General features: G+C 37.8%; 2 protein-coding genes across 5 annotated transcripts; both read right to left on the minus strand.

Moving 5' to 3' along the window:
• Positions 1-1,627: 1,627 nt before the first annotated feature.
• On the minus strand, positions 1,628-4,652 carry LOC311284322 (voltage-gated potassium channel KCNC1-like). Of its 2 annotated transcripts, none has more exons than XM_084399299.1 (3): positions 4,458-4,652; positions 3,243-3,769; positions 1,628-2,970 (listed from the first exon to the last, which is right to left on the minus strand). In XM_084399299.1, exons 2-3 carry the CDS (start codon positions 3,711-3,713, stop codon positions 2,170-2,172), a joined length of 1,272 nt encoding a protein of 423 aa, XP_084255425.1. In that variant the 5' UTR covers positions 3,714-3,769; positions 4,458-4,652; the 3' UTR covers positions 1,628-2,169. The 2 variants fall into 2 exon arrangements, with proteins under 2 accessions (XP_084255425.1, XP_084255426.1); XM_084399300.1 differs by having other exon boundaries at positions 4,453-4,652.
• A 7,547-nt stretch (positions 4,653-12,199) lies between these two features.
• LOC311284313 (voltage-gated potassium channel KCNC1-like) lies at positions 12,200-15,600 on the minus strand. 3 transcript variants are annotated; one of them, XM_084399290.1, is made up of 4 exons: positions 15,427-15,600; positions 14,217-14,743; positions 12,749-13,561; positions 12,236-12,656 (listed from the first exon to the last, which is right to left on the minus strand). In XM_084399290.1, the coding sequence occupies exons 2-3, from the start codon at positions 14,685-14,687 to the stop codon at positions 12,770-12,772; spliced, it is 1,263 nt and encodes a 420-aa protein (XP_084255416.1). In that variant the 5' UTR covers positions 14,688-14,743; positions 15,427-15,600; the 3' UTR covers positions 12,236-12,656; positions 12,749-12,769. The 3 variants fall into 3 exon arrangements, with proteins under 3 accessions (XP_084255415.1, XP_084255417.1, XP_084255416.1); XM_084399289.1 differs by having other exon boundaries at positions 12,200-13,561; XM_084399291.1 differs by having other exon boundaries at positions 12,200-13,561; positions 15,422-15,600.
• Between the last annotated feature and the right edge of the window lie 253 nt (positions 15,601-15,853).

Here is a 15,853-nt window from a genome sequence, read left to right on the forward strand (position 1 = left end):
AAGCTTTTTGACACAAGCTTCAGAGCATCAGCGTCTAATGTAACATTATTAATGTCATCGCTGTCACATCACAGTATGTCAGAAACTGGAAACAAATGAAATGTCTTCCACAGAATGGAAGATAAAAAGCAGCAGTGATCAAACGAGTTCTAGGCCTATATACAAAATATGTGACACTTACATTTTTCACTGACAATTGGAGCGTGTTTCAATTTTGTTTTGTTTGTTTTTTTGTAGCCTATTTATCTATTACACTGAAAAAAAAATATTTTTGCTGCTTGTTCAAATTGCTTGATTAAAATGAGCTTAAGCAACACAATTGCTATACATTTTGTCCAAACTTAATTTGATTGTGTTCAATCTGCTTAAATATACGTAAAATTTAAGTTTACTTAATCCATTTGTGCTGGATTACATGAATGATTTGTGTTGCATTAGGCCTACCTGACACTGGGCGGTGCTTGTTAGTTCCCAGCATGCTTTGCATATGGCTGAATTAAGAGAGAATAAATGTTGAAATTAAGTGTTATTTTATGTGTTTTTGAGAAAATTAGAAAAGGGGAAGACAGGATAGTGTGTAATTGTGTTTAATGTTCAATTACATTCAAATTATTAGAACCATTTAAATTACAGAGGGTTACCATTGTGGAGAAGAGTGGAGCATTTGGTTAGGTTGTGGACTGATCCAGCAATATTGAATATGATGCCTGAAATTTCACTGAGAGAATATGAGATACAGATGGAGGAGTGGAAGGCTATGAAGAAAAATCCCGGACTGGAAGCTGGGACTGGAACAGAGAACATCGCCATCATTGAGCATCAGTGTCTCAATTCCCAAGTGGAAAACTCTGACGTTGTGGTTACGCTTCGTTTAACCCCGAGAAAAATTTCAGAGGACAACATGCAAAGTAAGAACAAGGGAAGAATCATGGCCTTCTTCCAACGATCATGGCAGGCCATAAAACAGAGTTTCACCCGCTGCCTTTGGCCCAACGAAGTTCCCTATGAACTACTCTATCTGTAGTTATTACACGGCCCGGTGGAATACTTGATTCTGATTGGTCAATCGCGCCATCCAGCGGTTATTCCCTGATAACAACCGCTGAAAACAGATAAATTAACAGGAACGGGTTTTCTTTGTGTAAGTTTTGCATTGGTGAGCTAATAAAATATAAAAACTCTGTCAAATCAATATTTTGTGTACAGTTATTTATTTATGCAATCCAGTATCAAGGACTCGCTCTCTCATTTCATATATTGGTAATGGCCTTCTTTATTTGGAACCGAGGGCAAATACAGGATTGCTTTTTGTGCCCCTTTTTTCACTTAAAGAAACAAGCTGATTTCTATTTGTTTCATGCACTTGCGTACTGTAAAAACAGCAAAAACAGAAAGTGTAGTATAGTATGATATTCAAAACAAGCCAGCATTTTTCTTAGCCATTACATAATGTCGCATTCATCTGGAGGAACTTCGCAGCTCAGCAGCGATGGTGGGACATCAGAAATGAAGTTACAGACAGTTCATGCAGTGAATGCTCAGCTTTTACTGTAGCTGTATACAAGACATTTGTGATGAAGTAATATGTGGTGACATCTCTAAAATAAATTTAAAAAAGACATACGTAGAAAAAAGTTGATATACTTTTAATAAAATGCACAAACACTTCAAAAACACCAACATGGTATAAAACGCATTACAAATCAATCGTGTATGAACAATAAAAAAAAGTCCAGAGTACAAAAAACAACAAAATTTAAAAAGTCCTCATAGGGAATCCTTCCATTCAAACATCTGCAACTGGACAAATCTTTAACAAATTTCAGTCAATAATCATAAGGGAAAACTCAGCCCACAGATTTGTTTGATATGGCTGAATTGTTTTTTTGTGTGGGACCCCAAAAGGTTTTTTTGAAACTCAAGACTCGAAAGCTCTTTAAACATGTACAGTGTGATTATATATGTGTTCATTTTCACTGTAATGCAGTGAATGTATTGACTATATGTTTAGGTTTAGTACTGGTTACATATCCATTATATTAAGACTTATTAAGACTCTGTGGCTCTTTCTCAACACAGATTCTGCAAAAGAAAGAAATTAAAGAAATTTAATAAAAGAAATGTAATTAAAGATAACTTGACATGTTTCCTTGATACCTGTGTTTCTATTTAGCCGCTATAAGCGGTAGACGTGGAGGTCGTATGGACTCTGCTCTTCTCCTTTCTGGGCATTGAATACTTTGTCTTGAGCAGGGAGTTGAACTTGATGAAGTTGTCGAGGATTATGGGTACAGGCAGGATGATGAGCAAAACTCCGACCATTGCACAGAGAATGGCTACACATTTGCCTTGAACTGTTACGGGATAAATGTCTCCATAACCCACTGTGGTCAGTGTGACCACTGCCCAATAACAACTGGAGGGAATGTCAACAAATGAAGAGTGTATTTGTTCGAATTCTGTGTAATAAGCCATGGTCCCGAAGATGAGCGTGCAGCTGAAGAGCATAAGAGGAACCGTGCAGAGAGCCGTCGCACTGGCGCGAAGTGTGTGTTTAAGAACTCTCACACTGAACACATGCTCCATCAGCTTGAAGACGTGAAGGACGCGAATGCATCGCATTACATGCAGAAAGCCCAATGCCTGAATGCAGTATGACCCTGAACACCACCGGAAGAACCAGGGGAACAGGGCCAGCAGGTCGACGATATTCATAACGTTCATGAGGAAACTCAGTTTGCTCGGGCAGCTGACAGCACGCATCACAAACTCAAACACGAACCATAGTGAACAGACTAACTCCACAGCATCCACAGCTCTAGGTAGTGCAGAAAGGCTCTCGATGTGATTCTCGCTCGAGTTGTCTGCCGATACCACATACATTTGGGGAGGATTATTAGCCCAATATGTCTGCAGAGAGAATGCAGCGATAGAGAGCAGGATGAAGAACAGAGATACGACCGCAGTGACCTGGAGAAACAGAAACATTAAAAATGAGCAAGAAGCCATCCATATGAAGAACAACTGCTGAATTGCACAACTGATTTGGGGTTGTGCATCAATCAGAACTGAATTGAGAATGCCTTTTAAAATCCCTAAATACTATAGGCCTTAATAGTATGTACAATTACAGATGGAAGGACGGACAGACAGATGTAGCTAGATGGATAGATAGATGATAGGTAGACAGATGGAGATGTGAAGTTTGCACAACCCAGCCTAAACAAAGACACTTCTGATACCGTGGCGCCGGCGGATGAAAGCGGGTTGTCAAAGAGAGCCCATATCTTCGGCTGACATGCTCTAGTGCGGCTGGATTGGTCATTCTCCATCACTGAAGGGTCAATCTGAGCCAAAGCTTCTACGGCATCTTTGTTCTGTCGAAAAGCCGCCCAACAGCAGGGCTCCATGTCTGTGCTGCTGATTCCCCAGAAATCAAACTCCTCTTCCAGCATTACACCGCACATGTTGGTCGGGTAGTGCAGCTTCCCGCTTCTATAATACTGCAGCACGTGACTGAAGACTTCAGGGTGGCGATCGAAAAACAGCTCTGAATGAGGCTTCTCAGTGTCCACCAGTTGGGCAAGACGGGACCCCGGAAGGGTCATTAGGGTGCTCTTGTGGGTCTCATGTTTTACCCCTCCGACATTTATCACTATTTTATCACTGCTGCCCTCAGAGGCTCCCAGTGAGAAAACACCCATAGAACTCATAATAGTGGACAAAGAGCTCAGTGTTGCTATTCTGAAGATGTCTGGTAGCTGGTTTCCTATGATACAAATTAAAAGTTTATCATCAAGATATCATCGATATTCACTGGAAATACTACATTAATGGTTCATTTAGCACCAAAAAATGAGTATACAAATATCAATATAGTTACAGTACATCATAGAATTCACAATATCCAAATGTTCGTTATAAATGTAACAACAATTTGTTTTTCCATATATTTGTTTTTATTAGATTGCATATTCATGTGAATTATTAAATATCATTCTTCCTTGTATTTTTTTAGTGTGGACAAGATGCAAAACTATATTTTCCTTACATTATTCATTAAACATTTTGTATCTGCTTGGCAACAATGATTGTTTGGTTTAAAAAAATATATATAAATAAATAATGGTTCTTCAGACTTAAAAAAAAAACCCAGTTTGAGCCGTGTGAAATCTAAAGAAACTAAGATAAAAGATAAAACATCGACTTAGATATTTTTAGGTATATCACCAGTGCTGCTTACAAGTAAAAGATATCAATCCAAGAAAGAAAAAAATACAGAAGTCAAAAAGAATTTCTTTTAAAAAAATAGTACAATATATTACGTTTTATCCATTGAACGATTTTTTTTTTGTTACATTGTAACAAATACATTGCAATGCAATCATATAATTTGACTGATAATGACTTAAAGAAGCTGAAAACAAATCAACTACCATATAAAAGACTGACCTTACCTTGTCCCGGGACAGACTTTAATATCCTTTCACACGGAGATATTCTGAAGAACAATAATTATAATCTTTTGACTGTGTTGGTGAGCTTGAAACTTTGAGTTGTGAAACACTGACACAATCTTTGCTACTCAATTATTCTCTGCAGTCCAGCCTCCAAAGGACACAGAAGACACGCCACCATTCACCAAAGAATTGTAGCCAGAAAAAAATAAGTGTTTTTTTTTTGTAATAATAACTTCAACTTCATACATACTGTACTGAGATTTCACATAAAACAACTTACGACAAAAACAGGAACACACTGAAAATTGTAAAACCGTCAAGCGTTGGAAGTTTTCCGGCTCACCCTGAAAAAATGTGCAAATATAAATGGAGTATAAATAGAGAATCCTTTGTATTGATGTAATGTTGTTCTCCTTCACAAAAATCTAGAAGAAGCCGAGTGGAATCTCTAGTCTATAAAGCCACTCAAACAGGTTGAGAGACCAGACCAACATAAAGCCACACCTTGTGTTTGAATCAGGACAGTCTTTCCCTCAGCACTCCTACTTCTCTCTCTAAACGCAGGCTGAGACTTGACATCTGGGGGAAAGTGTGGCAGCGCTGCTCAGTCGGCACAGTGAGGAGAAACAGTTGTGTTTGGAGTAAAACATGAGGGCCAAACAGGGACGTTGCGTGGCCTTTTTTAGGGCGCTTTAGCCTTCTACATTGCACCATGTTATACACACATTCAATTCAATTATCAAAAGCTAAATAAAAAGTTGTCAACTGTTTACATAGGCTAGCCTACTAGTTTATATTTTAGTTACATCAAAACAGTGAGTTAATCACAGTTGTTAAAGGAGACTTTTAAAAATATGTCATTTCTTTACTTGGATCAATAGGACATAGGCCTACTTCCTCTGGATATATTTCATTTTATTTAATTTTGTTACTCTAAAAATACATAGATTTAGGGTCTTTAAATATATCCTGAGGAAGTGTGTCCAGACCCCCATAAAACAGGCTTAGTCCCTCATGAATGTGTAGTGGCGTCCGTAGCAGGAGCTACCGTAACACTATAGTGATTTTCTCTCAGTGACACATATAAAGGCACCTCCCGCAATATTACCTCCCGCAAAATTACCTCCCGCAAAATTAGCTAAAACATGTCGTCTTATAAACCCGTGCAAGTCGTTGCAAGCTTTAGATCTCAGGGTACCCGGCTTAATCTCCAACTGGAATACCTGACAGCTGTTTCTCTCATCTGCAATTCCCAAAGCCAAAAAAGGTAGGCTATTTTTATTAATATTTTTTATTATTATTAAGTTTGAATTCTTAATGAGTTACTTTTACATTTGTCCGATTACGAAATCACTTTTCGAAAGCAACCATGTAATTTAGGCATAGAATAGATAAATATAGGCTTTTCTTCTACTCGAACCCACGAGTCTGCGATTCCAGCGTCGCTCTCTCTACTAACCGAACTAAGCGCGAAGTATTTCACTGCTGTCCAAATGAAGTAGCCTAATCTAAGGTGGAGTTGCAGTTTGTACGTTCTAAGCGTCATGGCGTCATGCGCTAGAGACCTGTAAGAGACAGAAGACAGAAGAAACCCCACAGCATACACCGCAAATAAGTAGTAACCTTTAAGTCACTATTTCAGTGCCAACCTCCAGTACACACCACACAGCAGTGTCACACCACCCAAATCACCTACACCGAAGGAGGTTTAGTGTAGATGCAGGCCCGGCCCTGTACAAAGTCTCTGACCACTGGAACACACAAAAGAGGAGAGCAATACCACAGAAAACAAAGCAAATGACAAATAACATTTAAGATCAAAATCAATATCAAATAACAATAACAAACCACAATATAAATCTAAAATATACAAGAAACAGTGGCTGGTCTGCCCTTTAGCGAAAGTACAACTGCAACACAGTTACCCAATCTCAGCTCTCAATCCCCAAACATGATTGATAAAAGGTACGTTATTCAGCATTCCAACACGGCCATCAGCCCATTGAAGGTACCGCAGCAATAAATGTTTGTCTGCCTCATTTCCCAGACAGAGAATAAAACCTCTTAAATAATCAGCCTATGAAAGGGTACAGAGAGAGGCTGCACGTTGAGCACAACAAACACACGCCAGAACTGCAGAAAAACCACCACCTGTTGCTGTAAGAACCCTTTATGCGATCTTAATGATAGAACTAACCACCTACACCTGAAACTGATTGCTGGCCAGTCTCCTCCCACACGTGTCAGACAAAAAAATGCAAGTACGCAAATGCAAGGGAACAAGTACAGTTTATATGGTACACTGAGGTCATCTGGTGGAGAAAACGATGACTAGCACCAACAAAACTGGTTCTAAACTAAATATTCATGACAATGTATTTATTAGAAGTAAATGTTCAAACGTTTAAAGAACATTTGTGAAATAAATTATATATAAAAAAATCGAAATAAAATTATGCAAATCAAGTTTTTTGACACAAGCTTCAGAGCATCAGCGTCTAATGTAACATCATTAATGTCATCGCTGTCACATCACAGTATGTCAAAAATTGGAAACAGATTAAATGTCTTCAATGAATGGAAGATAAAAAGCAGCAGTAATCAAACGAGTTCTAGGCCTATATACAAAAATGTGACACTTACATTTTTCACTTACAATTGGAGCGTGTTTCAATTTTGTTTTGTTTTGTTTTTGTGTTAATCTATTACAGAATATGATGTCTGAAATTTCTGAGAGAATATGAGATGCAGATGGAGGAGTGGAATGCTATGATAACGCCCGGACTGGAACCAGGGACTGGAACAGAGAACATCGCCATCATTGAGCATCAGTGTTTTAATTTCCATTTTTCCAATTTGGAAAACTCTGAAGTTGCGGTTACGCTTCGTTTAACCTCGAGAGAACCTTCAGAGGACAACATGCAAAGCAAGAACAAGGGAAGAATCATGGCCTTCTTCCAACGATCATGGCAGGCCATAAAACAGGCCTTCACCCGCTGCCTTTGGCCCAACGAAGTTCGATATGAACTACTCGAACTGTAGTTATTACACGGCCCGGTGGAATACTTGATTCTGATTGGTCAATCGCGCTGTTACGACCCTTCATGGTTTTACAAGTCTAGGAAGGTAGAAGGGGAACATTATGTCACCCGTCAACAATATTAACTATTAGAACACTGGAAAATGAGTGAAACCAGGAAGCAGCAGAGCGTTTGAACACATTTATTATGTGCAACTGGTCAAATGATATCTTCAGATTATTCACTGATAATGTAGCACCCTAACCACCTGATTAGGGGAGATAAAGAGTCAATAAAAGACACAGGACACGGAGCTGCTGCAATATCTTCTGAGTCTCTGTATTGTCTGACATTAATGCAAATATTTCTGCATTCTCATATATCAATGAAAAGTATAACAACATATCTCTTTTAGAGAAAAACAATACAAAAAAATATAGAATTACTCACATATAGTTTCTCAGATACTGTTTCCATCAATTAAACAAATAATTTCAATACAAACTTGAATCACAATGCATATTAATAATACGTACTGCATATTACATACAATATTCACATATGATACTCTACATTTTAAACATATGTGCCGTTTACCATATCTTCAACTCATTTAAACTTCTTAAATTAGCTCAGGAATTATAGCATATTAGCAAAACTAATTATCTCTTTACACACCATTAGCATGAACACATATTACACTTTCTCTTATGAACCAACAGATTCCTTTTCTTTAAGCACTATCACCTGTAACTTAACTGTTAAATTAGTTCACAATAACACCAATATTATGGTATTAATTCACTCCGTTTTCACATTTCTATGACCGCATGGTCTCTGCCATCAGTTTAGCATTCACCAGTTGTACATGTGATACACACGCGGGAAACTTGAACCGAACTTTTAGACATATATACACAATGAATACACTTCAAACAATGACACTTGCCATTTTTCACAGCCTTGACTTATATAAAGTGTATTTTCACTACAATTTAGTAATATCATACCTGATTAGGGGAGATAAAGAGTCAATAAAAGACACAGGTAGTGATGGGACATTTGAACCGAGGCGTCGGAGCGTGTGTCGAGAAAAAGTGGGCGTGCCAGATGAAGCCGCGATTCGAGGCTTGTGTTGTTAACGTGAAAATCACGTGACTAATGACAAACGAGGCCTCGGTTTGTGTGGATACGTCATCGGTTCGGTCTGAGTGTCGCTTCCGGATAAAAGGCGGTTCGAAACTCGCGCCTCCTTGTGGGTGTTGTCAGGAGTAGTAGAAGAAGTTGTAGTAGTGTCAGAGAGTCAGAGAGTTAGATGATAACTGTTGTGTCATATGTGAGGGCTGTATATTATTACATTATCAGGTTAGAATAGTTATAGTATATTATTATTATAGTAGGCCTAGTTATATTATAGTCTTGTTATATTAATTAGATAAGATTATTTGGATTGCTCTGGATTTTTGCATCTGGACTGGACTGCTTTTTGATTTGGATTGCCTTTTTGGATGTGTTTGCTTTTTGTGACTCTTCTTTTTCCTGGTAATGGAGCAGCAAGAAAGAGGGAATCCTACCCTGTCTGGGCTCAACAGAAGCATCAGTGTCCTCATTTGTACCACTGCCATTTTTACGTTCCCCTGCATCCCCTGTTCCTTGTGAAAGGATATTTTCCAAGGCTAGAGAGATTTTGTCCAAGAAGAGGAATCATCTAAACCCCAACACACTTGAAATAATTCTGTTTCTCAATAAAAAATCTATTGTAATCCTTCCTTCCGGACTATTCTGTTGCAGTTTACTTTAATCTGTTATCTATAATCTGCTAAATGAATAAATGTACTTTATTACACTCCCTCTAACATAAGCACTGCACTCAACAATGTCACTGTTGTTGTTCATACTGTCACTATCCAAAAAATTTATGAATAATTAATAAACTGTGTGTGTGACTCTGCACAAGTAAATTCAGATAGAGAAAGATACATATTTTATATTATACACAGTAATGGACAAATGTCTGATCATGTCTTTTTATTATTGCAAATGAAAGGTTACAGACATCAACAGTGAGTAGCCTACAAAATAAATAAATAAATATTTGTATTTATAAAAATATTTTTATAAAATATACATTTAAATAAAAATATACAAATAAATATTTATATTTCTAAAAGTATTTTATAAAATATAATTTTTTTATAAAAAAAATTTTTTTAAATAAAATTAGGGAGGGGGGGCGTGGCTCTGAACACTGGTTCAGAATGAATTAATTTGTCTGCTATTTCTTTGCACAGTAGCTAGGTGTCACTAGTGAGCAATGCTGAATGAAGCTTCGAGTAATGAACCTTTGGCTGAAGCAATGGACTGCGAGGTCTCAGTGGTTCAGGAAGCCTCATTTTGCCATCACTAGACACAGGACACGGAGCTGCTGCAATATCTTCTGAGTCTCTGTATTGTCTGAGCAGCGCGCCCCTCCCCCAGCAGGTGAAAATCCCCAAGGCAAAAATAATCAAATGATCAATCATCCATACTAGGCAAGGAATACCAATCACCATCATCCAAAATCATATACTGTGCATTAATGACATTCAGTTTATTTTTCAATGACGACATATTGATGACACTAATTATTACTAGTTTTATATATTTTTATAACCACCACAATAACAACCGCTGAAAACAGATACATTAACAGGAACGGGTTTTCTTTGTATAAGTTTTGCATTGGTGAGCTAATAAAATATTAAAACTCTGTCAAATCAATATTTTGTGTACAGTTATTTGCTTATGCAATCCTGTATCAAGGACTCGCTCTCTCATTTCATACAAACGCAGCTGTGCGTCGGGGTCCTGATCACACTGTCAGGGTTTATTCTAAAAAATAAAGTACTTAATTTATCACCTATTCCATCCATGTTATTGTGAATTAATTGTTACACTACAAGATGGCCTACTCACTTTAAAAGCTCGAAAGAGTAGCCTGTTGATCAGCTACATGTAACTTGATTTCAAAAAAAAAAAAAACAGGGTAATGGCCTTCTTTATTTGGAACCGAGGGCAAATACAACATTGCTCTTTGTGCCCCTTTTTTCACTTAAAGAAACAAGCTGATTTCTATTTGTTTCATGCACTTAGAACTTGCATACTGTGCTCAGTACATAAAATAGCAAAAACAGTATACAGCATTCATCTTAGCCATTACATAAAGTAGCATCTAGGGCTGAACGATATTCTGTTTTAACATCGACATCGCGATGTCCGAATGAGCGATAGTCACATCGCCGGAACATGCGATGTGAAGGGTAACGTTAGTAGTACCCATAAGAGAACGGTAGCACCAAGGTAGCACACAGTAAACACGAGTTTGTTGTATGGCTTTTTGCTGGGGTGACATACGCGTTCTGCGTGCCTGGCTGCCTGCACAGTGATTGGTTCGCTGTGCCGCAGCTCACCGCGCTCACCGCTCACAGCCAACATTCAAAAATGCGCGACGAAGAGGATCCGCCGCAAAAAAAGTCAAAATCAGCTATTTGGGACTAGCCTATTTCGTCTACAAAAAGGAGGATGTTGACCAAAAAGAGGTAGGCTACTTTGCTGGAGTGTTATAAAGTTGTGGATGGTTGTCTTTTTTAAACATTCGTTTATTTTTCGTGTTCGCATTTATGAGGAAAAAACAATGTTACGTGACATTACGGACGCGACCGTTATGAAAGCGGCACTAAAAGACTGCTTTAAAACTTTCACAGAGACCTCAAACAGAAAGCACAAAGCCTTTCTTTAAAACGAATTTCGTTTTGTATTAATTGTATCTTAATTTTAATCAGTATTTCATTATCCAATTTCCTGGATTTAATAATGATTAATAATAATTAAATATAGCAGCCAGCGCCTGAACCGGAGATTAAGCTATGATCCATGAACCGAAACTCAGCGTAAAAGGTAGCCTACTCGCCTCACACACCCAAAAAAAAAAAAAAAAAAAAAAAAAAAAAAAACGTTATATCTATTATCTACAGAAATCTCTACTTTTAAACAGAACCATTAAAAAAAATATAGCTATATTTAATCTGTATGAAAAGTGCATTTCTCCCGATCACTGCTGCGAAGATAGCGAGTCAGTAGCCTATATTGTCAACTTCATCTTTACAGAAAACACTTGTTTATTAATAAACAATTAAAATGTCTCATTGTAATATTTTACATATTATTAATCATTACTTTTGCTGGGTCTAGGTGCCGTTTACATGAACGCGTCACTGAATCAGCACAGAAAACATCATTTTTCAGGTCCTAGAACCCGAAGAACGTTAGGTCCTGCGTAGAACATTCACCGAATTCTGAGAGAAATATGTTTCTGGAATAAAATATTAAGTGGCCTTTTTGTTACTTGTAATGAAGCTTGATTATTAGTGAAATTATTAATAACATGGAATGGTAATTATTGACTTTAGCCTGGATTGATGGCTCGCAATATTGCGATATATATCGTTGGGAAAAAAATATCGCAATGTAATTTTTTTCCAATATCGTGCAGCCCTAGTAGCATCCATCTGGAGGAAATTAGTTTCTCTGGTGAATCAGCTCAGCAGCGATGGTGGGACATCAGAAATGAAGTTACAGTTCATGCAGTGAATGCTCAGCTTTTACTGTAGCTGTATACAAGACATTTGTGATGAAGTAATATGTGGTGACATCACTAAAATATTTTAAAAAGACATACATAGCAAAAAGTTGATATACTTTTAATAAAATGCACAAACACTTCAAAAACACCAACATGGTATAACACGCATTACAAATCAATCATGTATGAATGATAAAAAAAGTACAGAGTACAAAAAAACAACAAAATTTCAAAAGTCCTCATAAGGAATCCTTCCATTCAAACATCTGCAACTGGACAAATCTTTAACAAATTTAAGTCAAAAATCATAAGGTAAAACTCAGCCCACAGATTTGTCGTCTGATATGGCTGAATTGTTTTTTGTATGGGACCCCAAAGGTTTTTTTGAAACTCAAGACTCGAAAGCTCTTTAAACATGTACAGTGTGATTGTATATGTGTTCATTTTCACTGTAATGCAGTGAATGAATTGACTATATGTTTAGGTTTAGTATTGGTTACATATCCATTATATTAAGACTTATTAAGACTCTGTGGCTCTTTCTCAACACAGATTCTGCAAAAGAAAGAAAAAAGTCAACACAGATTCTGCAAAACACACACACACACACACGTAATTAAAGATAACTTGACATGTTTCCTTGATACCTCTGTTTCTATTTAGCCGCTCTAAGCGGTAGACGTGGAGGTCGTATGGACTCTGCTCTTCTCCTTTCTGGGCATTGAATACTTTGTCTTGAGCAGGGAGTTGAACTTGATGAAGTTGTCGAGGATTATGGGTACAGGCAGGATGATGAGCAAAACTCCGACCGTTGCACAGAGAATGGCTACACATTTGCCTTGAACTGTTACGGGATACATGTCTCCATAACCCACTAAGGTCAGTGTGATCACTGCCCACCAACAACTGGAGGGAATGTCAACAAATGAAGAGTGTATTTGTTCGAATTCTGTGTAATAAGCCATGGTCCCGAAGATGAGCGTGCAGCTGAAGAGCATAAGAGGAACCGTGCAGAGAGCCGTCGCACTGGCGCGGAGTGTGTGTTTGAGAACTCTCACACTGAACACATGCTCCATCAGCTTGAAGACGTGAAGGACGCGAATGCATCGCATTACATGCAGAAAGCCCAATGCCTGAATGCAGTACGACCCTGAACACCACCGGAAGAACCAGGGGAACAGGGCCAGCAGGTCGACGATGTTCATAACGTTCATGAAGAAGCTCAGTTTGCTCGGGCAGCTGACAGCACGCATCACAAACTCAAACACGAACCATAGTGAACAGACTAACTCCACAGCATCCACAGCTCTAGGTAGTGCAGAAAGGCTCTCGATGTGATTCTCGCTCGAGTTGTCTGCCGATACCACATACATTTGGTGAGGATTTATAGCCCCATATGTCTGCAGAGAGAATGCAGTGATAGAGAGCAGGATGAAGAACAGAGATACGACCGCAGTGACCTGGAGAAACAGAAACAATAAAAATGAGCAAGAAGCCATCCATATGAAGAACAACTGCTGAATAGCACAACTGATGTAGGGTTGTGCATCAATCAGAACTGAATTGAGAATGCCTTTTAAAATCCCTAAATACTATAGGCCTTAATAGTATGTACAATTACAGATGGAAGGACGGACAGACAGATGTAGCTAGATGGATAGATAGATGATAGATAGACGGATATAGATAGATAGAGATAGATAGATGGATAGATAGATGATAGATAGACGGATATAGATAGATAGATAGATAGATAGATAGATAGATAGATAGATAGATAGATAGATAGATAGATAGATAGACAGATAGATAGATAGAGAGAGATAGATAGATAGAGATAGATAGATGACAGACAGAGATAGATAGATAGATAGATATAGATAGATAGAAAGATAGATGACAGACAGACAGACAGATAGATAGATGATAGATAGATAGATAGATAGATGACAGAGAGATAGACAGATAGATAGATAGATAGATAGATAGATAGATAGATAGATAGATAGATAGATAGATAGATAGATAATTTCCAATTTCAATGAATCAAAAGCGAGCCAATTCTTCAATTCTGAAGTTTGCACAACCCAGCCTAAACAAAGACACTTCTGATACCGTGGCGCCGGCGGATGAAAGCGGGTTGTCAAAGAGAGCCCATATCTTCGGCTGACATGCTCTAGTGCGGCTGGATTGGTCATTCTCCATCACTGAAGGGTCAATCTGAGCCAAAGCTTCTACGGCATCTTTGTTCTGTCGAAAAGCCGCCCAACAGCAGGGCTCCATGTCTGTGCTGCTGATTCCCCAGAAATCAAACTCCTCTTCCAGCATTACGCTGCACAAGTTGGTCGGGTAGTGCAGCTTCCCGCTTCTATAATACTGCAGCACGTGACTGAAGACTTCAGGGTGGCGATCGAAAAACAGCTCTGAATGAGGCTTCTCAGTGTCCACCAGCTGGGCAAGACGGGACCCCGGAAGGGTCATTAGGGTGCTCTTGTGGGTCTCATGTTTTACCCCTCCGACATTTATCACTATTTTATCACTGCTGCCCTCAGAGGCTCCCAGTGAGAAAACACCCATAGAACTCATAATAGTGGACAAAGAGCTCAGTGTTGCTATTCTGCAGATGTCTGGTAGCTGGTTTTCTATGATACAAATTAAAAGTTTATCATCAAGATATCATCGATATTCACTGGAAATACTACATTAATGGTTCATTTAGCACCAAAAAAATGAGTATACAAATATCAATATAGTTACAGTACATCAAAGAATTCACAATATCCAAATGTTCGTTATAAATGTAACAACAATTTGTTTTTCCATATATTTGTTTTTATTAGATTGCATATTCATGTGAATTATTAAATATCATTCTTCCTTGTATTTATTTAGTGTGGACAAGATGCAAAACTATATTTTCCTTACATTATTCATTAAACATTTTGTATCTGCTTGGCAACAATGATTGTTTGGTTTAAAAAATATATATAAATAAATAATGGTTCTTCTGACTTAAAAAAACCCAGTTTGAGCCATGTGAAATCTAAAGAAACTAAGATAAAAGATAAAACATCGACTTAGATATTTTTAGGTATATCACCAGTGCTGCTTACAAGTAAAAGATATCAATCCAAGAAAGAAAAAAATACAGAAGTCAAAAAGGAATTTCTTTTTTAAAAATAGTACAATATATTACGTTTTATCCATTGAATGATTTTTTTGTTACATTGTAACAAATACATTGCAATGCAATCATATAATTTGACTGATAATGACTTAAAGAAGCTGAAAACAAATCAACCACCATATAAAAGACTGACCTTACCTTGTCCCGGGACAGACTTTAATATCCTTTCACACGGAGATATTCTGAAGAACAATATTATAATCTTTTGACTGTGTTGGTGAGCTTGAAACTTGGAGTTGTGAAACACTGACACAATCTTTGCTACTCAATTCTTCTCTGCAGTCCAGCCTCCAAAGGACACAGAAGACACGCCACCATTCGCAAAAGAATGTGTAGCCAGAAAAAAAGTCCATCTGATGAAAGCCAGCTGTTCCAGTCAGTCAAACTTCCTGTCAGCTCACTAATGGACATTTGTAGCCTGAAGCACAGAAGGCTCATTTTATTGAACAAAGATCTTGTAGATATTCACTTTCTGCAAAGATGCCAGACCTCCAGCTGAAACATTGTATCAAATCACAAATGCAGTTTAACATCTTAATCAACATTGAGAGGTCTGGTATTATGA

Source organism: Rutilus rutilus, assembly GCF_951802725.1.
Source record: "Rutilus rutilus genome assembly, chromosome: 24".
NCBI classification, from domain to species: Eukaryota; Metazoa; Chordata; class Actinopteri; order Cypriniformes; family Leuciscidae; genus Rutilus; species Rutilus rutilus.